Below are 26,163 nucleotides of genomic sequence, written 5' to 3' on the forward strand. Positions count from 1 at the left end.
TCAGCTACTCAGGGGTACAGTGTCTACTACTTGCTCCAGCTTGCTCCACAGCAGCTGCCACCAGGTCTGCTTATCCTTCTCCAGGGCTGTGTCAGGGTCTCGCCCTTGTACTTGGTGATGTAAGAGTCGATTTCATGCAGGACACTCACGCTATTGAATTGACTCAGGTCCAAGGTGAGATATGCACTGTGTCCTGGTAGCTGATGGCAGGCCATCTTGGTGATGTAGGCATAGTAAATCTCTACCTAGCTCTAGAAGCTAAGCATGTCCTTGGTGTAGAGCAGCTTCTGGGAGGAAAAGTCCTTGCCCAGCTTGTGCTCAGATGTGGACCAGGAGTCCATGAAGGCCTAGGCCACCACTGACAGGCAGGCGTCAGTGCTGCTGCTCTTGTAGATGTTGAATAGGACCTGTTGGTTCTTGATCATGTTCAACCAGGGGCACAGGAGCAGACAGTTTTTCTTCCAGGTGTGATGCATATCTGCATCGTGTATCTGGTGCCGAGCGGCCTGCTCGTCCAGGAAATCAAACATGTACTCAATGGCCAGCAGCAGGGCTGAGCCCCAGTGATGCTGAAGATGGTTTGGAACAGGGCATCCATGACCTTCTGTAGCATGCCCTGGATGGCCAGAAGCCACATCAGGAAGTTCTTGAAGACTGTCTTGCTGCCTCAGTCGCCACTCAGCTGTTCCAGGTGGTCATGGTTGTTGACCAGGAACACTGCTACTTTTTATATCAAAGAGTGCTCTGCCCATGTTTCCCTCTGGCAGTTCTATGGTTTCTGGTCTATGCATGTCTTTAACCCATTTTTGTATGTGATATTGAGTGAGTGAGTGAGTGAAAGTCGCTCAGTTGTGTCCAACTCTTTGCGATCCCGTAGACTGTATAGTCCATGGAATTCTCCAGGCCAGAATACTGCAGTGGGTAGCCTCTCCCTTCTCTGGGGATCTTCCCAACCCAGGGATCGAACCCAGATCTCCCACATTGCAGGCGGATTCTTTACCAGCTGAGCTATCATTCTTCTACCTGAAGCTGTCCAGTTTTCCCAGCACCATTTTTTGAAGACTGTCTTTTCTCCATTGTCTATTCTTGCCTCTTTAGTCATGGATTAATTGACCGAAAGTATATGATTCTGAATTCTCCATCCTCGTCCATTGATCTGTGTGTCTATTGAGCGAGTACCATAATGTTTTGATTATTGTAGCTTTTGTAATATAGTCTGAAGTTGGGGAATGGGATTTCTCCACCTCTGTTCTCTTTCTCAATATTGTTTTGGCCTTTTGAGTCTTTTGTATTTCTACATAAATTTCCACATAAATATTCTAGGAATTTTATTCTTTCTGGGGTACGCTGTTTTTAAAAGATTCAGTACAGGTCTTGATTTAGGGTCAGACTTTAGGCCTGAAAAGTCATATGAACTTTGAGACTGTTTATACAAGAAGGGACTTTAACTATCTGGGGCCAATCCTCTTGATACATATGTGAATAAACTGAGGACCAGAAAGAAATAGACGAGAGGACCCACAGAAGTCACTCAGGACCAATGCAGAAGTGAAAGCCAGGTTCACCTACCCCTATTCCACTGTTTCTCTTCCTCAACAAACAGTATTTCACCAATGTTTTTCATTGTTGTTGTTTGAAACACTCAGCTTGTAAGATCTTTGTTCACCAACCAGGGATATAAACCCACAACCTCTGCAATCAAAGCTCAGAGTCCTAACCAGTGGACTGCCAGGGAATTCGCATTTATTTCACCAAATATTCATCAAGCATCCCATACTAAGCAATGGAACATTTTAAGTAGATAAAGCAAACCCACAATCTCCACCTTTGAAAGTTTAGGAAAACAAGCCTACTTTCAGTATGAATGAAGTCATCATAGGAAACAAGCTGCTGGTTACCAAAGGGGAAGGTGGGAGATAAACTATGAGTATAAAGTTAACAGATACACACTCAGTCAGTTCAGTTGCTCAGTTGTGTCCAACTCTTTGCGACCCCATGAATCACAGCATGCCAGGCTTCCCTGTCCATCACCAACTCCTAGAGTTCACTCAAACTCATGTCCATCGAGTCAGCAATGCCATCCAGCCATCTCATTCTCTGTTGTCCCCTTCTCCTCCTGCCCCCAATCCCTCCCAGCATCAAGGTCTTTTCCAATGAGTAAACTCTTCACATGAGGTAGCCAAAGTATTGGAGTTTCAGCTTCAGCATCAGTCCTTCCAATGAACACCTAGGACTGATCTCCATTAGGATGGACTGGTTGGATCTCCTTGCAGTCCAAGGGACTCTCAGAGTCTTCTCAAGCACTGTAGTTCAAAAGCATCAATTCTTCGGCGCTCAGCCTTCTTCACAGTCCAACTCTCACATCCATACATGACCACAGGAAAAACCACAGCCTTGACTAGATGGACCTTTGTTGGCAAAGTAATATCTCTGCTTTTCAATATGCTATCTAGGTTGGTCATAACTTTTCTTCCAACGAGTAAGTGTCTTTTAATTTCATGGCTGGAGTCATCATCTGTAGTGATTTTGGAGCCCAAAAGAACTAAGTCTGACACTGCTTCCACTGTTTCCCCATCTATTTCCCATGAAATGATGGGACCAGATGCCATGATCTTAGCGTTCTGAATGTTGAGCTTCAAGCCAACTTTTTCACTCCCCACTTTCACTTTCATCAAGAGGCTTTTTAGTTCCTCTTCACTTTCTGCCATAAAGGTGGTGTCATCTGAGTATCTGAGGTTATTGAGATTTCTCCCAGCAATCTTGATTCCAGCTTGTGCTTCTTCCAGCCCATCGTTTCTCATGAGGTACTCTGCATATAAGTTAAATAATCAGGTTGATAATATACAGCCTTGACGTACTCCTTTTCCTATTTGGAAACAGTCTGTTGTTCCATGTCCAGTTCTAACTGTTTTTTCCTGACCTGCATAGATTTCTCAAGAGGCAGGTTAGGTGGTCTGGTATTCCCATCTCTTTCAGAATTTTCCAGTTTCGTGTGATCCACACAGTCAAAGGCTTTGGCATAGTCAATAAAGCAGAAAGATGTTTTTCTGGAACTCTCTTGCTTTTTCCATGATCCAGCGGATTTTGGCAATTTGATCTCTGGTTCCTCTGCCTTTTCTAAAACCAGCTTGAACATCTGGAAGTTCATTGTTCACGTATTGCTGAAGCCTGGCTTGGAGAATTTTGAGCATTACTTTACTAGCGTGTGAGATGAGGGCAATTGTGTGGTAGTTTGAGCATTCTTTGGCATTGCCTTTCTTTGGGATTGGAATGAAAACTGACCTTTTCCAGTCCTGTGGCCACTGCTGAGTATTCCAAATTTCCTGGCATATTGAGTGCAGCACTTTCACAGCATCTTTCAGTATTTGAAATAGCTCAACTGAAATTCCATCACCTCCACTAGCTTTTTCGTAGTGATGCTTTCTAAGGCCCTCTTGACTTCACATTCCAGGATGTCTGGATCTAGGTGAGTGATCACACCATCATGATTATCTTGGTTGTGAAGCTCTTTTTTGTACAGTTCTTCTGTGTATTCTTGCCACCTTTTCTTACTATCTTCTGCATCTGTTAGGTCCATACTATTTCTGTCCTTTATGGAGCCCATTTTTGCATGAAATGTTCCCTTGGTATCTCTGATTTTCTTGAAGAGATCTCTGCTGCTGCTACTGCTGCTAAGTTGCTTCAGTCGTGTCTGACTCTGTGTGACCCCATAGATGGCAGCCCACCAGGCTCCCCAATCCCTGGGATTCTCCTGGCAAGAACACTGGAGTGGGTTGCCATTTCCTTATCCAATGCATGAAAGTGAAAAGGGAAAGTGAAGTCGCTCAGTCGTGCCCAACTCTTAGCGACCACATGGACTGCAGCCCACCAGGCTCCTCCACCCATTGGATTTTCCAGGCAAGAGTACTGGAGAGGGGTGCCATTGCCTTCTCGGGAAGAGACCTCTAGTCTTTCCCATTCTGTTGTATTCCTCTACTTCTTTGCATTGATCGCTGAAGAAGGCTTTCTTATATCTTCTTGCTATTCTTTGGAACTCTGCATTCAGATGCTTATATCTTTCCTTTTCTCCTTTGCTTTTCACTTGTCTTCTTTTCACAGCTATTTGTAAGGCCTCCTCAGACACCTTTTTTGCTTTTTTGCATTTCTTTTCCATGGGGGTGGTCTGATCCCTGTCTCCTGTACAATGTAATGAACCTCCATCCATAGTTCATCAGGCATTCTACCCTATCTAGTCCCTTAAATCTATTTCTCACTTCCACTGTATATCATAAGGGATTTGACTTAGGTCATACTTGAATAATCTAGTGGTTCTCTTCACTTTCTTCAATTTAAGTCTGAATTTGACAATAAGGAGCTCGTGATCTGAGCCAGTCAGCTCCCAGTCTTGTTTTTGCTGACTGTATAGAGTTTCTCCATCTTCAGCTGCAAAGAATATAACCAATCTGATTTCAGTGTTGACCATCTGGTGACGTCCATGGGTAGAGTCTTCTCTTGTGTTCTTGGAAGATGGTGTTTGCTATGACCAGTGTGTTCTCTTGGCAAAATTCTATTAGCCTTTGCCCTGCCTCATTCCGTACTCCAAGGCCAAATTTGCCTGTTACTCCAGGTGTTTCTTGACTTCCTACTTTTGCATTCTAGTCCCCTATAATGAAAAGGACATCTTTTTTGGGTGTTAGTACTAAAAGGTCTTGTAGGTCTTCATAGAACCATTCAACTTCAGCTTCTTCAGCATTTCTGGTTGGGGCATAAGCTTGGATTACTGTGATATTGAATGGTTTGACTTGGAAACAAACAGAGATCATTCTATCGTTTTTGAGATTGCATCCAAATACTGCATTTCAGACTCTTTTGTTTTTATAGTAGTGTGTGTGTGTGTGTGTGTGTGTGTGTGTTTAACAGATACACACTACTATACATAAAATAGACAGGCAACAAAGATTTACTGTATAGCATAGGAAACTGGTAACTTAGATGGTAAAGAATTCGTCTGCAAGCGAGAGCCAGGGCAGATACCTGCCTTAGGAAGATTCCCTGGAGAAGGGAATGGCTACCCACTCTCAGTATTCTTCCCATGGACAGAAGAGCCTGTCAGGCCACAGTCCATGGAGCTGCAAAGAGGCAGACAAGACTCAGTGACTTACATTTCACACTATAGGGAACTATATTCATTATCTTGCAATAAACTATAATGGAAAATAATCTGAAATACATCCACACACACACATGTGAATCACTTTGCTATAAACCTGAAACTAACATAATACTGTAAATCAACTGTACTTCAATTAAAATAAAGGTGTCAAGTTACATTGTGCCCCAATATAATTTATATACCTCTCTCACATATAATGCCATGTCCATAGATGTTCCAGTTTTTGAAGTTGTGAGAGGATGTCAGAAAATGGAATGTGAGCTAAGTGAGCTCCTGTTCACACAGCTAGAGGGCACTGCCTAGTGTAAAACAGAACATCTCCCCAAATTATGAGATGATGTGTCCTTTTTCTTCCTCCCAAAACCAAAACAATGTTTTCTACTTAAAAACACTGACATCAGAAATTTGTTTGGGGATAAAAATTTCACTTTTAGCTATGTGCCTTGCTGCATTATCACATGATTGCGAGTCATTTCCTCTGCATCCATTTTAGGGAAGATGGGTGGATCAGAAAACAAAAATACATGATAGCACTGAGCTTTCATCAGATAAGGTTAAGGGAATTTTCTGAAGACTCAGTACTCTTCCAAACCAAGCCCACAGCAAGACTTGGGCACCAGTTGAACTCCCGTGCTAGTAGAAGTTATTCAAAATGTATGCTGAGCGTTGTCAAAAGTTTTGTCAAGGCACTGCATTTGCAGTGAGCATTGGGACTTACCACACTGACAACAGAACCCTCTGTTTGGTAACTACCTATGTTGCTAAAGAATGTTGACATTTTAAAATTTCAAAACTTCAAATGTCAAAAATCAAAAATGAATTATTTTGAGTGAAAGGAACACTATTGAAATAAATTGCTTTCAAAAATGACTGCCTTGAGAAAAAAACATACATTTAGTAATATACTGAATGGTATATTTCTTTAAAAATATACTATTATTCTATTGTCATGATACCTAAAATACAATCACATCCTTTGACACAACAATTCCATGTCCACAATCATAAATGTTGGAAGTATACAAATGCACATAGGTTTTGGTATATTTGAAATGCAGAAGAAAAAAAAAAAAACACTAAACATCTATGTGTGGGGAAGTGATTTAATAGATTAAGCACATTTGTTCTATGTAATACTACATAGCTGTCTAAGTAAAGGCTGCTGTCCCATTCTCACAGGGAATGAGCTTCTATAAGTAATGGAAAAAATTAGGTTACCATGTGTGTGCATGAGTGAGACAGAAAATAAGAGAATAGCCCAGAACTTTGGTAAATCTAGAGCCACTATCCACATGTGGCTATTAAGCACTTAAAAAGTAACTGGTCAGAATGCAGATGTCCTCTAAATGGAAAATACTCACTGAACTGTGAAGACCTATAATGAAGGGGAAAAAAAAAAAAAAACACTGCATTTCTACAGGACAGTGCTGACCTAGGACTGTTCCTGGGGAGTAGGACTGGGGAAAATTCTTGATGGAAAGGACAGGAAATAGGCATTTCCACTTTTAATTACTTTCAGAAAGCACTTAATTTAAAATTTTAAAAATCACAGTAGGAATCCAAGCAAACTTTATAGTTTAGTCAATATTATGGGTCAGTGTTAATTTCTTACTTTTCACAAATGGTACCATGGTTATGTAAGCTGGTAACCAAAAAACAAAAAGCAAAAATCTGCTGAATACAGGAATTCTGTACTATCATTGCAATTTTTCTGCAAATCTCAAATTCTTTCCAAATAAAAACCTAAAAAAAAAAAAAATGAGGGAAACAAGCACTCTAACAAGATGTATTTTCTGCTTACAGATTCTTACTTGGAGTCTCAAAGTACTTACTGTAAAGTAACTCACCTACCCACAGTTCCTTGTAAACAGCTTTCCTTGAAACAAGGCAGCTAGGATTACTAAATATCATATTCCTTAGCTCCCACCTGAAATTCCATCAGTTCAGAAAACTCCCTTCTCCTTTGGTGACTAGGTACCAGGCTGCTGCTTAGGTACCAGGAATTTTTGCTGGAGTAGGAGGCTTGCTCAGAGAACAGGAAAGATGCCACCTCTCCAAGGAATTCACTGAGGCCTGAGCAGCTAGAAGTTTTCAAAGCCCCTTCACTTGCTCCTTGCTCCCTCATCAGCTCCTTTGCTTCAGCCCTCAGACTAAACGAACACTAAGGTCAAAAGATTTTTGCTAAGATCTCATCATGAACTTCGAGATTTAAAAAATGAATCAAAAATCAATATTATTAGTATAACAACCTTCACCTATATTTATACAGGAGCTACTTTATACTTAAACGTTTCTGGAACAAGAACTAAACTCAGCATGCAAATGAGTAGGAATGGCAGGTAAAACTGGATAACAAAATTTAAAACAGATTTGATATAGATATATAGGTATATGGTTATTTCAGAACTGGCCAAATGAAGATAAATTTAAACACTGCATTGGAGTGTAAAATACTTTCATTTTATGAAGTAGGTTTAAAAGGCATGAAATGTAGACATCACAAAAGACAACGTGTCAGATTGTCATAAGGCATCTTGTTAAGTATAGACTATAAAGCTGTAACAAAATATTTTCCAAGGGTGACCCACCCACAAAACAATTATATTAAAAATAATGTGGATATTTAAACAGAAATTCTACCACCACAACCACACCTGCAAAACTTAAATAACTTTTTAAACATCACTACTTTCTCTGGAAAAAGAGTCACACCATAAGCAGAAGGAGCTTGACTGAGAATTACGAAAGAAAACGGCTACTATGTAAATGAGTGACCTTTATAATTACAGGCAATACAACTGAAAAAAGATGTAGAGGATCTAGAATCTTGAAAGTCACATTTCTGACGCATTCTCTGCTACACGGCTTTTCCACTGAGAACTGGCTAAAATCTGAGCTCCCTTAAGCTTGAGAACTCTCCAGCCCAGTCTCCCAGCTGCCTCTCTCCTTTTCCCCTTTCCAGCTGCGTTCCAGAAAAGAATGATGAAAATCTTTAAAATTACAGATCTAGGGCATCTCTACTTACCTCTGGAAAGACTTTCTCAATAGAAATCTGGGGACAAAATTAATTTGTATTCAGTTAAAAAAATGCAAACTTATGTGAAAATCAAATTTAAATGGGAATAAGCATAAGGGGATGTTCCCAAATAAATGAATGACAAGTCAAACCACTTGGAATTTCTGCCTTGGGAATTCTAACACTAAAAGGGACAGGCAGATAAAACGTGGCAAGATCTTAAGTTTTCAGTCTGAAAAGATCAGGGAGCCTCTTCGGGCCCTGTGGGTATCTATGGCAGAGATCTAGGAAAATCTCTAAGGCACTTCTAACATATTCAATCTTTCTATGTTGTTTTTAATTAAGTTACCACTTGCATTCACCCAGACACTTGGGGGTTCCTTGATAGTTTGTTATCTTTCTGCCATCTTCCTCATTACACATCACTGGTACAGAGTTGATCCTACCCTGAAAACCAGGGTCCCAATCCCTGCTGGAACCACTCTTGACACATCTAGAGTGGTGCTACACACTAGCACTGGCTGTGACCCTGCACTTCTCCAAAGTCTTCATTTCTCTCTATGACAAGGAGGGTGGACAAGAAAACATTGCAATCATACTTAAATTTTTTTATTACAAAAATATGGAAAAATGATTAAAACAGTTATAGAAGCACATAAAAGGAAAAAGTGAAACTCTTTTCACTATTTGTCCCTGTGAAATAACTATATTTAGAATATGCTTCTGGAATATTTTACAGTAAAATAAGAAAATTATACTATTATAGAACCTTTTTTTTTTAATTAGCAACATAGATTTCTCCTTTGACGAGTAACACAAGCTCTCCGAGACTAGGGATTTTGTCTGTTTCCTTCACTGCTGTATTTCTAGGAACTAAAACACTGTTTGGCACAAAGTAGGTGCCAAAAAATGTTCACTGAATGAATGAATGAAATCCTCCTTCCTGTCAGATCAGTGAGAAGTTCCATGAGGTCAGGGATGTGTCTATTTGGTCTCTGTGATCCCAGCACCACAGTACCTGGTACAAGGTAAGCACTTAGTATCTGTTGAACTAGCAAAACAACTCAATGATGAAACCACCTAATTTTATTTTTTTAGCTGTTCCAGTGTGTTAGCAATACCACCTAACCAGCTATTCCCCAATTCATGGAAAAAGTCTCTCACAAACACTGTTGCAATAGTTGTTCTTATATATATATCCTATTTAAAGATTTTTTTAGGATAAGAATCCCTTTTGTGGGGCAATCATTGACCTGGTTTAAACGTGTTTGAAACCTCTTTCCTTTAGAATTTCATAAATTAAAAACACTTAAGATTAATTTTTCAATTAGTTTAAAAGCCACTGCCTGGAACTCTCCAAAATGATCTCCCTTTCAAATCTCCAGTAGAAAACCAATGCTTCCCAATCCTGTCTAGATGCAGCCTGAACTGTGTAACAAACCAGCTGCCAGCATCCTCAGTGACCAACAAATCCTGCATGCAACACAGTAGCACTTTAGTCATCACCCGGAGAAGGCCGTGTCAGGCAGGTCTCTACTGTTGGTTCATCCAGCAGAAAGGAGAAAGAAGACAGGAGAGTAATAGACTTCCAGGGCCTGAGCTGGAAGAAGATGCTGAGAAACTAAGAGCTAGACAAGACCAGAAACAGAGGATTAAGAGTATTTTTGAGTTCCCCACAAGGTGAAGGTACAGAGCTCTATCTGAACTCTCCAATGGAAAAGTTTTTCCAGAAATTTACCTTTCTGCTTGTTTAATTTTTTCACTCCAAAGATATTAAGTAAATCTCTATTATGTGTCAGAGTTGTGCCATAACTGGGGAGGGAAAAAACAGGCAAGATGGACCTACTCTTCACCATCTTGGCACTGAAGCTTAAGGACCATTGTTGAGGCACGAAGGAATCTGACTCTGAAAAATAAAGATGGCTAGAGACTTTCACCTACTTTCCACCAGGGAACAGAATTTGTGTCCCAGTCACTGCTTCTTCTTTTATGAAAAACACTGCTCCATTTCTTTCCATGAATGGAGAAGTCGGTTAGAGATCTTTCCCTTTGAGTACACCCCAAGCAAAACTGGTCAACACACACTGAGTGTACTTCCTTTTTCTCCAGGAGCATCTGCCACACCACAGGCCTTGCTGGGCCATCTTCTTAACTGAGGCCAAGGAGAGCTGGGCATTGGCACTTACTGTTGCAAACTCAACATTCAAAGAAGTATAAACCTTGAGGCTTTTAGGGAATCAAGACCATCTAGTCCTACCCCAGTAGTTTCCTAACCTGTTCTGTGTATCACGGAGCTCTTTGAAAATCAGCGACCCCTTTAAACTTCCTGTATTGAAAAAGACACACATGTATCTCAGCACATAATTTCCCCTGTATTTTCAGGAGTTTCATGGACACACCATGTAATCGAATATCTAGAATTCCTGAGATCCCATATTAAGAATTCTTACTCTCTATAAAAGCCCACTTGAGCTCTAATGTCCCAGTTAGCAGTCTCTGAGTTGGGTGGATGGAACGCAGAGGCAACATAGTGCCTGTGTATTACCACACATGTCCCAGCTCAATCCTCGAGTGAGCTAGTTATCTTTAAAATATGGAAAAACTCTGCTCGGTGGCCAAGGACAGAATTTCTCATATCAGTCAGCTGAGCCATCTCATGTTTTCAAAGAAGACAACACCAAGCCCCAAAATGAAGTGGTTGAATCTGGTGGTGTTGAAAGGTGACAGCAGCCCAGAGGTTGTTAGGATTGCTGCCCACCGTTGACGGAGCAGTAATACTCGTAGGGATCCTCCACTTCATATACGTTTTCCTCAATGATATAGATGTTTTCCTCTGGGTGCATCCCCTCTGCTGCTGTATTTGCCAACCCTGAAGGAGAAAGGTTGGCCAAAGTGATGAGGCTGTGGAAATAAAGTATTGCAGTTGAGTTAAGCATTTTCTGGACATCATGTAATAGAATTGAGAGAACGGGCTTTGCTGAAGAGTTAGCAACCAAGCCATGCCCTCTTCCAGGGGATCTTCCCGACCCACAGTGAACCTGCATCTCTTATGTCTCCTGCACTGGCAGGCAGGTTCTTCACCACTAGCACCACCTAGACTTAGTCTAAAATTATTAGAGGTTCAGATAGTATTCAGTGGACAGAATCATTTTTTTCTTAAAATATATTTCATCCTGCCCATGTCCCAAAGGTCACAGAAACCCAGTAAAAGTTATATAAGCTTTGTGTGTGTGTAGTGTAGTGGAATTAGGAATGGAGACTAATTCTGCAATATGACAGGCAAGCAGTTTTCAACTCTGTTTGTACGTTACAATTACCTAGAAACTTTTTATAAGAATAAGGGCTTCCCTGGTGGCTCATATAGTAAAGAATCCACCTGCAATGCAAGAGATCCGAGTCAGAAAGATCCCCTGGAGAAGGGAATGGCCACCCAAGCCAGTATTCTTTCCTGGAGAATCCCATGGACAGAGGAGCCTGGCGGGCTACAGTTCATGGGGTCACAAAGAGTCGGACACAACTGAGCAACTAACTCTTTCACTTTTTCACTATGATGAGACCTCATCCCCAAAGATTCTACTCATTTGCTCTGGGGTAGACAAATATGTTTAAGTGCCCTAGGTGATTCTACCAGGCAATCAGAGTTCAGGAGAACCAGGCTGGGTTATGAAAAGCTCTGAGAGTAGACGCTGAGCTTATTCACTTCTGTAACCAATGGCCACCTAGAGCCTGGGTAGAGTAGGTGCTCAATCAGCTGAAGGGTCACCCAAAATCCCCACCTTCTCCTACCCTACTCATGATTCTTACCTTGAATTTTTTATCTTCTCTTTCCTATCAGAATACCCTAAGTAGAAAGGCAAAGAAAAGTCCATTTTAAATGCTTTAATAAAATAAATGAGATAAAAAACAAAATGGGCTAACTGGAGGCAAAGATTGTTTAGGGAAATCTGGTCTACCGGTTAAGATTGAATTACATCAAACCACTGATATGTGTCTTGGTTTATTACATAAACTGTGGTAGAAAGTAATAAAAATGTATTTTCATATTTAACAAATGTAGGGAGTGCCTACTACGTATCTGGTAGTATGCTAAGCACCAGGGACACAAAAAATGAATTATGAGCCCTGACATCATTAAGCTTATCTTCCAGTGGGGAGGCATTTAAGAAAAAATAGTAAATAGAAAAAATAAAATAATTTCAAGCTCTGATGGGACAGAAAGAAAAGTACTACAGCAAAATAGATTAACCTAGAGATTATCATACTGAGTGAAATAAGACAGAGAAAGACAAATATTGTACCATTTATATGTGAAAGATAAAAACATTACAGATATCTTTATTTACAAAACAGAAACAGACTCACAGACACAGAAAACAAACTTATGGTTGCCAAAGGGGAGAGGGGAGGAGACATAAATTAGGAGTATGGAATGAACAGATACATACCACTAAGATGATCTTTAAGCTCAGTTCTGAAAGAAGAGAATGAGTCACCCAAATGAAGAACCAGGGTGAGCATTCTGGATTGAGTAAACCCCTGGTAAAGACGGTGATAAGTGGCTGAAACTGAAAGCATGACTGGAATAAAAGAGTGGCACAAGATAAGATCTGAAGTGGAGCCTGGGCTAGATACTATAGGACCCTAGAAGTCATAATCAGGAGCTTGGGTTTTATCCTAAGACATAAGAAATAATTGAAGGCCAGAAATATGATATAACTGGGTCTCAAGAAAATCACTTTGGTTGCTATGTGGAGAATGAACTAAAAGGAGGTATGAAAAATAGAGCAGGCAAGGCATGAGCTGCCTCAGAATAAGGTAGTGACAGAGAGGCACAGAATCATGAATGGATTTTAGATATGTTTTGGGAAAAGTGCAGGAAGTGAAGCTGGATTGTGTGTAGTTGGGATTGTGTGTTAGGAGTGAAGAAGGAGAGAATTCAAGGATGGCTTCTAGCTCAGGCAACCAGTTGGATGGTAGTGAAACACTAGGATGAAGACCCAGAGAGGTGGGGTAGGGTTTTAAAAGGTGGAATATAGACTCTAGAGCTCCTTTTTGGACACAGTAAGGTGGGAGACAAGCAAGTGGAGATAACACCTGAACAGCTGGACAGTCAGTACCAACACCCTTGAGTGCTAAAGACAAAAACTAAGAATGACATTGAAGTCTATGGAAGTATAGGTTATCATCATCCAGGGGGTATGGAGAGATGAAAAACACCAGCTCTGGGGAATCTAAACACCTAAAGAACATGCTGAAGAAGAGAAAATAATAAAAATGACTGAAAAGGAGTGGTCAGATGAGAGTGGTGTTTCAGAAGTCAAGAGAAGGAAGACTTTTTTGGAATGACTGAGGGTCAGCTTAGTTGAATATTACTGAAAGATAGAGGTACTGCAATGAAGACAGAGGCATCTACTGGGTTTGTCAAAATGGAGATCACTGAGCTTGAACTAAAACTACTTCCATGGCAATTCAGGTGTAGAAGCTAAATGGGACTGGGGGTGTTTGAAGAGTACAGAGGAATGAAATGTAGGAATAACTCATCTGAAATATGCCTGTGAAGGAGAGGAGAGAAACGGGAGTAGCTGGAGAGAAATGTGTGAACCAGATCTTATTTTTATGCTAATAGAAAAAGCGTAAATAGGAATGGAGACAGGGATGATTCTGGAGAAAGCGATCAAAGGAAGAAGGAAGTCATGGCTATGGCAAAGTAGTTGAAACAGGCTTTTAATACTCAATCAGTGCAGTGAGAAGGGAGGGGGGCTTGAGCAGCAGTGAAATATGTGATGCTCATCTCAGACACTGCACTAGGAAGATACAAGGTTGCTGCACATTTCTGAGTGCCAATTTATGGCTTTGATGTCATGATTAAAAACCTGTCACCCTCGTTGTGTGATTTTCTCTAGCAGGTTCTAGGGAAAAGACTGCAAACTGTACACAACTTTCCCATCTATTCTTCTAAGTAGTCATGTTTGGAGTTTTGGCAGTAATCATACGTGTGTACAAAACATGACTTCTCCCACTCCTCCTCAACCTCTTTCCACACCCTTTTTCACAAACCATAGTGGTCCCTAATATCCAGGCCTTGGCAGAACTAAAAATGTGGGTGCTATCATTGCTCCTTGTCAACCTGTAGACTCCATATTCATGTGGTCAATTCCCAAACTCCACTGCTACCTCTCCATAAACTCGGGTAAGTGGGAGTGAGTAGCTTCTTCCTCTGAACAATTCATTTACCAGAATAACAAAAAGGTAAGCAGAATAGCCCTGGTTTCAAATCCTCTATCACTTAACAGTGTCACGTTGGACTAAAAGTTACTTAACCTTTCAACACGATGGCTCTCCAATTGGTAAATGAGAATAATATTGGTACCTTTTTCAACAGGGTAATTATGAGGATTTAATGCACATAAAGCACTTGAAAGCTTTAAGCCACAGAGGATGAGCAGCTCATCCCAGTTTTCCCTGGACTGTCCCAGTTTTAGCACTGAAAACCCACATATTCGGACCTCCCCCCCCACCACCACTTCAGTCCTGGGAAGTTTCGGAATGGTTTGTAATCCTACACACAGTTGATGTTTACAGATGAATAAGAAAGGCTACTAAAATAATAGAGGTATAAGGCCTTGGCCTCTGCCCCAAAGAGAAGAGAATATATCACAATTATTAAAGTACGTGAGGCTTTTGGAGTGATGGAAGTGTTTGGTCATTGATTGTGGTGATGGTTTCCTGAGTGAAATCATCTACAAAAATTCATTAAGCTGAACACATTTTACATATACAGTTTATCGCATATAAATTATACTTATTTTTTTAATAAACATAAGCAACTTAGAAGTAAAACATTTGCTGAGTGCCACAATGGAGGAAAATAACAAATGCTGCAACCTTGACCATGACCCAGTGTTAAAGGAACCTGCTACCCCTCTTTAAAGAACCACACCTAAGAGATAAATAAGATAGAAAATGCTTAGAAGGAAGAGATTGCTGATTCATGAATTTAAAATATTTATGTTCTTTACAAAATAAGAAAATAGGTACTAGAATCAAAATCTAATCTAATTAGATTAGAATCTAATCTGCCTGAATCTAAATTCCAGCTTTGCCACTTACTGATTCTGAAACCTTGAGAAAACCTTGAAAGTTTACCATCTCTAAGTGTTACTCTTCTCTGCTATAAAAAATGGGGATAACAGTACTACCTACCCTAAAAGATGGTGACAATGATAAATATAAAAACAAGTGTGTTACATGGTAAGCACTAAATAAAAACAAGCTATTATTAATCCTGTGATTTGAAAGGACTAAAGAGTATTCATTCTAATCAATATAACCTTATAATTATAATGTCTAGGTTTGGGTTGGTTCTTATATTAACAGTTCCTTATCAGAGGGAGAGAGAAGCACCATCAAATGACTTACATTTGAGAATTAAACCACCGGAGATAAGAATCAGAGCCAGCCCAGCAGAGACTCCTGCTCCTATGTAGAGGCCTGTTCTGGTGGTGGCACCCATGTCTTGTAACTCAGTAGCCAGTGTGGATATTCCCTGTGGAAACGCAAACAGAATTACAGCAAATGGCCAGAAACCCATTGTCTGCCCAGGTAATCTCACGACTTATGCATCAGACCAGCCCTTTCACAGTGTCCCAGGAATGCAGGGACCTTGAAATGACTCATGATCTGTCCCCTTCTAGACAAGCTTCAAAGCACCCAAAGAAAGAGATTAGCTGAAGTTTTGGACTTAGCAAGAGAATAAGATATGCTTGTCTGTGCTGTGGGTGGAGAAGTAGCCTTAGTAAATGGACTCCCAATTTCCCCAACAAAAAATGAACATTAAAGTGGAACCCTACTTATATAAGATTCCCTCGTGTTTCCGGAGGGAGTTTCAGAGAGGTCTAAATTTTGTGTTGTACCATGAAACCCCAATTTCCACAGAAAGATAGTGATTTAAAAGCTAGGAATTTGCAGCCTGACAGTCTTGGGTTCAAATCCCAGTTCTGTCACCAAACAGCAGAGTCATCTTGTAAAGTTATTGAGAAAATTAAGTGACAAAAAACAGAAAACGCTTGGCAAGAGCCTGGTACAGGATAAATGTTCAGTCAGTGGTAGCTTTTATTGCTATTGCTCTACATCCTGCTTCTAAAATTTCAGTTCATGTTCCCCCTTTAAAAATAGTAACAGTGAACACTTTTAAAACAACATTAAGTAATTAAGTCCTCCATTTATTCAACACACATTTACTGCAAGTGCACTGTGCAAATGTGCCCTAAGCAGTGTGGCACAAAGATGTATTTAAAAGGCAGTCCTGGATTGCAAAGACCACAGGACAAACACAAAATACTTGAGAGTGAATCAGACTGAGTCAAATGAATGCAGACTCCCGGGTATGTCCTCAAACAATTTCCTAGTCACTGCTATCAGATTGTTTTCTAGTGGTTTTCCCTTCCATTCTGAGAAGGTGGGAGACATTAAAATGGTGGTTGATTGAAATACTGCTTTGTTTTTGGTTAGATATGTAAGTTCTTACCTTAGAATATTCCTGACTGGTGACTTGTCATAAATAAATAAATTTAAACAAACAAACAATCTTTCTCATTAGGGTAGAAATGTTAACAAGGAAAAACACTACTCTCAGGAGATGCAGGGTGTCTGAACCCGCCACAGTGGTATACAGTTATGAAACTTCAGGATAAGAACAAAATGCTAGTGCTTCTTCCTTTTGGTTTTCCAGCACCTACTATGTGCCAGGCACTTTTATATGCATCATCTCATTCCATCCTTACAACAGGCCTCTGCAGTTTCAATTGTTATCAGCAACATGTTATAGTCAAGGAACCCAAAGCCAAGGGAGATTGGGTATTTTTCCCCAAGGAAAGAGTGGACAGGAAGGAAGTCTACAGCCATGCTTCTTTCCTTTGAGTTGAGCACGAGCTCAAATCACACACACAGTTACTTACTGTCTGATTTTTATCATGGAGGGCCTCCAGTGTCTGTGTCTCTACCACAAAGAAGAAAAATAGCCAAAACAGTTAGGAACTCTCTTTTATATGAGGTGTTTTTTTTTTTTTAAGCTGCCTATAATTCTATTTGAAATTAATTCTACTTCATACTCCACAAAAATTAACTGAGAAACCAACAGAATTTATTGAACAGTTACAAATCAACTCTAGGATGACATTTTCTCACCCAGATAACAAACCAAACTACCTATGTTCTACGAAATGGAGACTTCTGGGAAGACATATTTTGAATACGTGGTTTGTTGTGTTCGTAGGACCTAAAACAGTCTGCAAAATTGACAATACACAAGCAGGCATTATAATTAGACTTTTTTTAGATCAAATGACTGCTCTTTAATATTTATTTTGTTCATTTTTTAACTGACATATAGTTGATTTACAATGTTGTGTTAGTTTCAGGTATATAGTAAAGTGATTCAGAATATATATATTCTTTTTCAGATTCTTTTCCCTTACAGGTTATTACAACTTATTGAGTATAGTTCCCTGTGCTATACAGTAGATCTTTGTTGGTTATCTATTTTATATATCTGTGTGTTCAGTCGCTCAATCATGTTCAACTCTTTGAGACCCCATGGACTGTAGCCTGCCAGGCTTCTCTGTTCATGGAACTTTTCTAGGCAAGAAGACCAGAGTGGGTTGTCATTTCTTACTCCAGGGGATCTTCCTGATCCAGGGATTGGACCCCATCTCTTGCATCTCATGCATTAGCAGGTGGATTCTTTACTACTAGGGCCAACTGGGATGCCTCTTATATGTTAATCCCAAACTGCTAATTTATCCCTCCTTCACCCTTTTCCCTTTTGGTAGCCATCAGTTTGTTTCCTATGTCTATGAGTCTATTTCTGTTTTGTAAGTAAGTTCATATGTACAATCTTTTTTAGATTCCACATATAAGCAATATGATATGACATTTGCCTTTCTCTGTCTGGCTTACTTCACTTTGTATGATAGTCTCAAAGTCCACCCATGTTGCTGCAAATGGCATTATTTCATTTTTATAACTAAGTAATATTCCATTATATACATGTCCATCAACAAATAAAGATGTGGCATGATTAGACTCTGAAAGGTAAGGAAAGTTGATTTTCTCAAAACCATTTAACATCTACTCATTAAGAGAGAGGGTATTTTATTCCCTAAAAAATGAAAATAATAATAACTGTAACTATAATTTACTATGAATAGGCATTGTGTTAAATTCTTCAAGTGAAGTATCTCATTTAGCACTCAAAACAACTATCTTAAAGTAGGGACTATCTGTCCCATTACGCAGAGGAAGAAGCTGAGAATTAGGAAGCTAAATGATTTACACAAGGTCATACAGCTTAGCAAATAACAGAAATGGCCTTCCAATTTAGGTCTGCATGGCCTTAAAGTACACACTCTTAACTATGCTGCCTCCAACAATGCTCACATCGGCCCTGTGATTACTAAGCTCATCATGTTGCCCAGATCCCAGCTCACTTTCTTTCCTTTTTAGGCACTTATTTATTTATCTGCTTATCCATTCAATGAACATATATTACATCCCCACACTATGCCAGGCACAGAGGACAGAACAGTGAACAAGATGGGCGCAGGCCCTTATCTCATAAACAATGCATTTTAAAAACCAATAAATCGTCAGCCTTGGGAAGATTAAGCATGCAAACTCATTTTTCTGGTTGAGTCAGAGGCTCTGAAACTTCCTAAATGCCATGGTCACTTTCTGCAAGCTTCAAAGTCTAAGCCTTTTAATGCAAAACTCCTAGCATACAGACTCTGATTTTAATATAAAAGCATATTCTCAGCCTAAAGTTTTGTTTATTTTTTAAGAAAAGGAAAGACGTTATCTCCCATTTACCTTTGCTCCTATTACAAAAAGGAATTTAAAAACCACACTGGTGGAACTACTAAGTAAACTACACATACAATATTTTCTAGTGTAAATCTAGTTTCTGCTTCCATATAATTACTTTTCTTGGCTTAAATGATAAGACTGTCTGACTTCTAACTTTTTTTTAACTTCATTTTACAGTGAAAATGATCAATAAACTAGAGCACTACTGGGTTATCACAGCTTATTTTCACATAGATTGACATCAACCAAGATGGGTGGGACATATGGAGGAAGTTACAGTGTGTTTCCTAGAGGACCCAAGACTGGTGGAGCAGGTTAATGATCTTAAAAGTTTACAAACTTAACATTTACCATCTAGCATGTTTTACGTGCCTTACACAATGCTTAGTACTCTACATGCACAATATCTTTTCACCTTCACCACAATGCTGTTCTTGTTCAGTCACTAAGTCATGTCCAACTCTGCAACCCCATAAACTGCAGCACGTCAGGCTTCCCTGTCCTTTACTATCTCTGTGAGATTGCTCAAACTCATTGAGTAAGTGACGCCTCCAACCATCTCATCCTCTGTAACCCCTTCTCTTGTCCTCAATATTTTCCAACATCAGGGTCTTTCCAATGAGTCAGCTCTTCACTTCAGGTGGCCAAAGTATTGGAGCTTCAGCTTCAGCACCAGTTGTCCAATGAAAATGCAGGGTTGATTTCCTTTAGGATTGACTGGTTTGATTTCCTTGCTGTCCAAAGGATTCTCAAGAGTCTTCTCCAATACTACAGTTCGAAAGCATCAGTTAGGTCTTCAGTGCTCAGCCTTCTGCATGGTCCAACTCTCACATCCATACATGACTACTGGAAAAACCATTTTGACTATACAGACCTTTGTCAGCAAAGTATGTCTCTGCTTTTTAATACACTGTCTAGAGCTGTCATTGTTTTTCTTTGAAGAAGCAAGCATCTTTTAATTCCATGGCTGCAGTCACTGTGTGCAAAGTACTATTATTTTCCTGTTTTTCAAATGAAGAAGTCTCAGAGACATATTTTGTCCAAGATCACAGAGCTATTAACTGGAGAACCCAAGATTCAAATCAAGTCTACTTCCAGAGCTAAGGATTCATCCGTGATCCAGTCCTGCCTTCTTCAGGTGGAAGAGATTTCATTTGTCTAATGTTCAAAGTTGGTTTAGGAATCTCAAAGGCCCTTGGAACTCTTACTTGTAAAGGCTCCTCTCCACTTCATAGCAAGCATATTATATGTACCCACATTCCACATTAAAGAAAGGGTGTGTACAACTACACACAAGTTGACTTGCTGGTAATTAACTGGTATAATGTTACATATTATAGTCATACCATTAAATACTAATTAATTAACTAATTAATTAACTAATTAAAGACTAATTAATTTCAACTTTTCATTTTATTTCTGTAGTTTGGAGCCATTGCCTTTTTTTGTTTAAGTATTTTCTTAGGCCTTTGAAAAGCTCAGAGATTGTAGGCACTCTGCCTATATTCCCAGGTACAAAAGATGGCCCCATTCTGTTGCCCTAAAGGGAAGGAACAAACAAGTAAAATCTGAAATGAAGTCCACTTCTGGTTATGGAACAGACACCTCAAAAAATGTGCACTGCCTTGTGAGGAAGCTGCTTCTCTATCTGGGAAGGTATGTGGTCACACAGCAAATGTCCACTTGGGCATGATGTTGTAAAGAGCACTGAAACCAATGATGGGTAAGTGGGATTCCCACCATTCCCTTCAAGGTCTACGGTCGTGGAATTCTTTAAAATATAACAATGACATATGATAAACACTTGGTATGATTTGATTAGCTCACTATTTGGGTGATCATCTGTTTCTACCATATTTAACTTCCTTACTAACTGCATGAGAGATGTTGGTATCCAGTGACTAAAGAACCAACAAAAAGATACAACCTCTAGAGAACTGACATTAATATTTAAAATAACTAACATGTGAGTGCTTTCTCTGGGCAGGGCATTATGCATTATGCTTAGTGCTTTACATATGCCATCACAACGATCTTTACAATAGTCTTATGACATAGGCACTGGAAATTAACCTCATTATAGAGGTAAGGAGATTGAGCCTCACAGAGTTTGAGCAACAAAACTGAGTTTATAAAACTAACACAAAAAGCTGACATTAGAACCCATTCTGCCTATCACTGAAGTGCTGTGCTCTGCTCAGTTGTTTCAGTCGTGTCCAACTCTGCAACCGTATGGACCATAGCCTGCCAGGCTCCTCTGTCCATGAGATTCTCCAGGCAAGAATACTGAAGTGTGTTGCCATGTCCTTCTCCAGGGGATCTTCCTGACCCAGGGATTGAACCTTCATCTCTTGTGTCTCCTGAATTTCAGTCAGGTTCTTTACCCACAGAGTCACCTGGGAACCCATCACTGAAGTAGTACTTAACTGCAATCTCATTCTGCCTCTAGATCTTACTGAAAATGACAATAACTAACATGTACTGAGTATGTACCATGATCAGACTCTGGGCTAAGCACTTTAGACACACTTCCTTATTTAAATCTGAGAGATTTAATAGATTAGGATTGGAATTTACCTATTATTAAATTTTAGGGCTTTCCTGATTGCTCAGTGGTAAAGAGTCCACCTGCCAATTCAGAATACGTGAGTTCAGTTCCTCGGTCTGGAAGATTCCCTTAAAGGAAACGGCAACCCACTCTAGTATTCTTGCTTGGGAAATCTCATGGACAGGAGCTTGATGGGTTACAGTCCATGTGCTTGCAAAAGAGTCAAACATGACTTAGCAACTAAACAACAATAACAACCTCATTTTACGGAATCAAAGACTATGCTTTGGAGAGTTTAGAGAGACCAGGACTCCTCCATGATCAATGTGACTTGAGGTCTGCTCTGTCAACCTTATCTTCTTTCTAGAGCACTATGAAAAATACTTGTTGAAATACTTGAAGGATTTAGCTGCTCCTTCTAAGGTGAGAATCTGAGGAAGATGATGGACTTTATTCCAGTTAGAAGGAACTCTTGAAATAGCCTAATCCAAATTATCCCAAACATGGACTGGGGCCAATACATGACAAAACATCATCAGTACAGGAGTATAAGTCAGAAAATAATAAGGAAACATAATGAGTTTTTCATTAAACTTATATAAGAGTATCTTCTTTTTTAAAAAAAAAAACACAAGGATGTCAATATAGAAATCTTTTTTTCCCTTGTTTGGCAAAATATGAAGCTCATCAGAAATCTTTTTCAGGAGTCAGGAATTATTGGGTGGTGAAATCCAAGTCTCTGAACTCATTCCTCAGACAGAAGAAGAAGATGCTATCAGAAGTGAAAGGTTTTGGCTCAGGTAGAGGTCTACTCATGACTAATTCAGAATCCTAGCTTGGGGCTCTTTTTTCCCAGCATAAATTTACCTTCACCCCTTCCTTACCCCTGTCACTATCTTGGGTGCACAGAAATATTCGTGCCTCCACTGAAACTATTTTCTCATATTTCCCCCATATTTTAAATCCTCTGAACTCAGAAACCAACTAAAGGTTTCCTCCTATACACCATATGTGATTACCTGAGACAGGTCCCTTTGTGGTGAGCATCTTTGGAAAGGCTGTAGTGATGTCCCTCCATGGAGTCCAAGCTGGGGTGACCTTGGCTAAAGTCAGAAACCAATGTAAAGATGAGGCTTCTCTGACAGCAGAAAAGTGTCAACAGAAAAAAATTGTAAACACAACAATAGAAGAAAAACACATGTTAAACTTCCAAACCTACCTGAACATCTTCGTTGACAGTATATGACACTCAGGATGTCTGACAGAGCTGTGTTACATCATTATTGTCACAGTCTAATTGTTAATAATAAAACTTACAGGCACAATAAATGCTTTCCACAAAACATCTCATAAAATCCTTCCAGTGGCCTCTAGGGTAGGTAGTATTATATTTTATAGAGGAAGAGGTCACAGAGTTTAAATAACTTGACCAAGATTACACAGCTGGTAAGAAGCAGTGTCAAATTTGAACTTAGCTCCATCAACCACTAAGCACACACTCTATAAGCATTAAAACATGAACGCATACATGCCCCCTCTTCCCCACACACGCAGAGTCCAGTGGTTCTCAATCCTGGCTACAGATGGGGGAGAATCATTGGGAGTAGACTTTGTAAAACTCCCATGCTCAGGCTCCATCCACCTTCAGAAATGCTGATTTCCCTGGTTTAGGGCTGGAGCCCAAGCATCTGTGGGAGTCAAAAGGCTCCCCAGGTGATTCCAATGACCAGTCAGGTACTCAGACCACTGATCTAGCACTTTCCTTCATTCTATGGCCATGAGGTTCAAAAGAGATGGAGGGAATTAAACACGGTTGTACCCATTAAACTTTAGGTCTTAGGGACCCAACTGGAGGGCTGTAATTGGGAAGACCAAAGGTGAGATCAGTCAGTGTATTTAATATGATCTACAGGCAAATCTCATTCAGAAAGAAGGTATGCAAAAGTCTACTCACCCGGTTTGATGATCAACTCCAGGTTTGATTTTTGATCATTCATTAGACCTGGGAATTGGATCCGGCAGCAATAGGTACCACTGTCAGCTAAAGTCACATTCTTTATGGTTAAGGTCACATCACCTTTGTGCAAATCCCTCTTTAGTAGGTATCTGCTGGATGTCTGATAGGTCACGTTCCTTCCATCAGTCCTGAGCACCAATCCGTAACATTCAAACACAGGGCAGGGTCCCTTGCCCCAGCACACAGGCACGAGATTCTCAGTGGTAGCTGGAGAGTAGGTGCAGGGCAGATCAGCATTCTGACCCACCTGAGACACATATGCCCCTTTCAAAGAACCTGCATAAAGAGGAAAAGAGAGCAGTGAAAGAGGTTGGTCCATTTCAAGAAAACTGCAAGCAATGCTTTGCAGAATAAAGAGGAAACCACTGCTGCTGTCCTGCTTGGAGAACAGTTCACTATAGCAATGATTCTCAGACTCAAGGGGCACCAGAATCACCAGAAAGCCTTGTTCAAACAGAGAGAGCTGGGCTCAACTGCTAGAGTGTCCCATTCAACAGTTCTCGGGTGAGGCCCAAGAATTATATCTCTAACAAGTTCCCAGGACACGCTCAGGATATGGTTCATCTTAGAACCTCACTTTGAGAACCAGTGCCCAAGGAGAGAATCGTGGCCTGGTCCTGTGAACATCAAAGGGCACTGCTGATGGAAACAGATAATCAGCAGTGGGTCACTGTCAGCCAGGAAAAGAGCTCACCCATCTAGGCTAGTCGTCTATTCACAAACTCAGGGCAGTTATCCTAACACAAAACTCTTTCTCCTTTTTTTTTTTTTAACCAAGCACCAGTCACATAATGAATAAAAACCCTTGGCTGAATAAGAAGTTAATGTATGGCTGTTCTGAGGTTTAAATTTTATATAAACTACACACTAATATAACACATATTCAAACAGTATAAAAAGTATATGACAACTCTCCCATACCCTGCTCTTTTCCATGTTCCAGCTTCCTTTCCCAAAGAAGCATGCATGTATTCCCACTCCCCTGTGACACACACAAAAACAAGTCCAATATATCCATTTTTATGCTCCTTGCTTTCTTCAATTAACATTATGATTTAAAGACATCTCATATCATTATGTTTCATCAGCTTTGCTATTTGTATCATGGATATATCACAATTTCTTTACCCACTACTCTGCTGGTGGACATTTAGATTGCTGCCAAACTTTTGCTTATTACAATGACCATCCTTGCAACTTTATCTTGCACTATCCAACGGCAAAAATCCAGACTTACTTGTAAGCAGTAGCAGCATGAGCAGGACACAGTCAAAAAAAAGATGTGAAAACATGGGTTCTGAAGAAGAAAGTCAAACAATGGCTCTGTTTAGGTTGCAGTTTCAATTCCCCAATCAAACTGAGTATTTCCTGCAATTGTCTCTCCTCCCAAGTCACAGGAGCAGTGGCCACTCTCCAGACTGCTGGCCCAGCACAGCAGGCATTTGACTACCAATCACTCCTCTCTTAACACTGTCATCTATGATGACAGCAAAGGAAATACCAGTTCTCTCTCATGCTAGACCACACGCATCCTGTGAAGACTGACATTTACCCTGTCCTCATCATCGAAGAGGAAGCAATACTCAGAGGAAGAACAGTGTTACTCTGTCAAGTGTCTCTTGGCAAGTAGAGTGAGCCCTCTACTATCTCCAGTGAAATAATAGTCCTCTGTCTGAAATGGAGAGTGTTCACTGGGAACACAGGTAGAAATATATCATTCATAAATTCATTCAGTCAAGTCAGTCAGCTGGTGAGTTCTGTGACCAATGTTTATGAAGCATCTACTATTTGTCAGGAACTGGACTAGGAGCTGGGAAATACCACCATGAATGAATGGCCTGATTCTTTTTGGTTTTGTTTTTGGCTATGCCATGTGACTTGTAGGATCTTAGTTCCCTGACCAGGGTCTGAACCCATGCCCCCTGCACTGGAAGTGTGCATTCCTAACCACTGAACTGCCAGGGAAATCCCTGGCCTGTTCCTTATCCTCACATTTAGGTGCCCTTTCTACTCCAATCATGAAACTAATTCTTAGCCTTGCTCTAATACAAACTGAGCCATGCCATGTAAGCTTCCTAGGCTGGCCTCCCCCTTTATAAAATCTGTAACATGAGGAAACTGTATTAGGTGACATAAGCACAGCTGCTCTAACATGACTTTGACCTGAACTTTCAGACTCTTCCACCAAGGAAAACTGCATTCCCTCCTGCAATGATTCTTTCCCCCTCCTGCTGGGGGAACTGAAGCCACCTCGATATTCTATTTCCTCTCATATACACTAGATGTCCCCTTTCCTTCCATCTCAGGGGCTTTGGGCATCAATTGTCAGAAAGTGTTGATCCACACTCTCCATTATTGAGGTTAACATCTCAAACACTCTCAACTCTGGGAGCATGACTTTTGTCTGGAAATCTTAAAAGCAAACATCTATTTATAAAAGGGAAGTGAGCTCTCAGATGGAATAGTTTCTGAAAACCCTGTGGTCTTCCTCTGTCTTCTCTGCCTGAATTTCCTTGTCACTCATTTTAAATGTTACTAAATGCATTTATTATAAATATCCAGCTTAT

General features: G+C 40.1%; 1 protein-coding gene and 1 pseudogene across 1 annotated transcript; both read right to left on the minus strand.

The window, feature by feature from the left end:
* Positions 1 to 1,624, minus strand: LOC128051060 (plexin-A1-like; annotated as a pseudogene).
* A 9,285-nt stretch (positions 1,625 to 10,909) lies between these two features.
* On the minus strand, positions 10,910 to 24,888 carry HAVCR2 (hepatitis A virus cellular receptor 2). The gene is made up of 7 exons (XM_052644183.1): positions 24,834 to 24,888; positions 23,534 to 23,872; positions 22,599 to 22,682; positions 17,126 to 17,166; positions 15,588 to 15,714; positions 11,973 to 12,009; positions 10,910 to 11,069 (listed from the first exon to the last, which is right to left on the minus strand). The coding sequence occupies exons 1-7, from the start codon at positions 24,886 to 24,888 to the stop codon at positions 10,910 to 10,912; spliced, it is 843 nt and encodes a 280-aa protein (XP_052500143.1).
* Between the last annotated feature and the right edge of the window lie 1,275 nt (positions 24,889 to 26,163).

The sequence above is a fragment of the Budorcas taxicolor genome, chromosome 7, assembly GCF_023091745.1.
Source record: "Budorcas taxicolor isolate Tak-1 chromosome 7, Takin1.1, whole genome shotgun sequence".
In the NCBI taxonomy this organism is placed as follows: Eukaryota; Metazoa; Chordata; class Mammalia; order Artiodactyla; family Bovidae; genus Budorcas; species Budorcas taxicolor.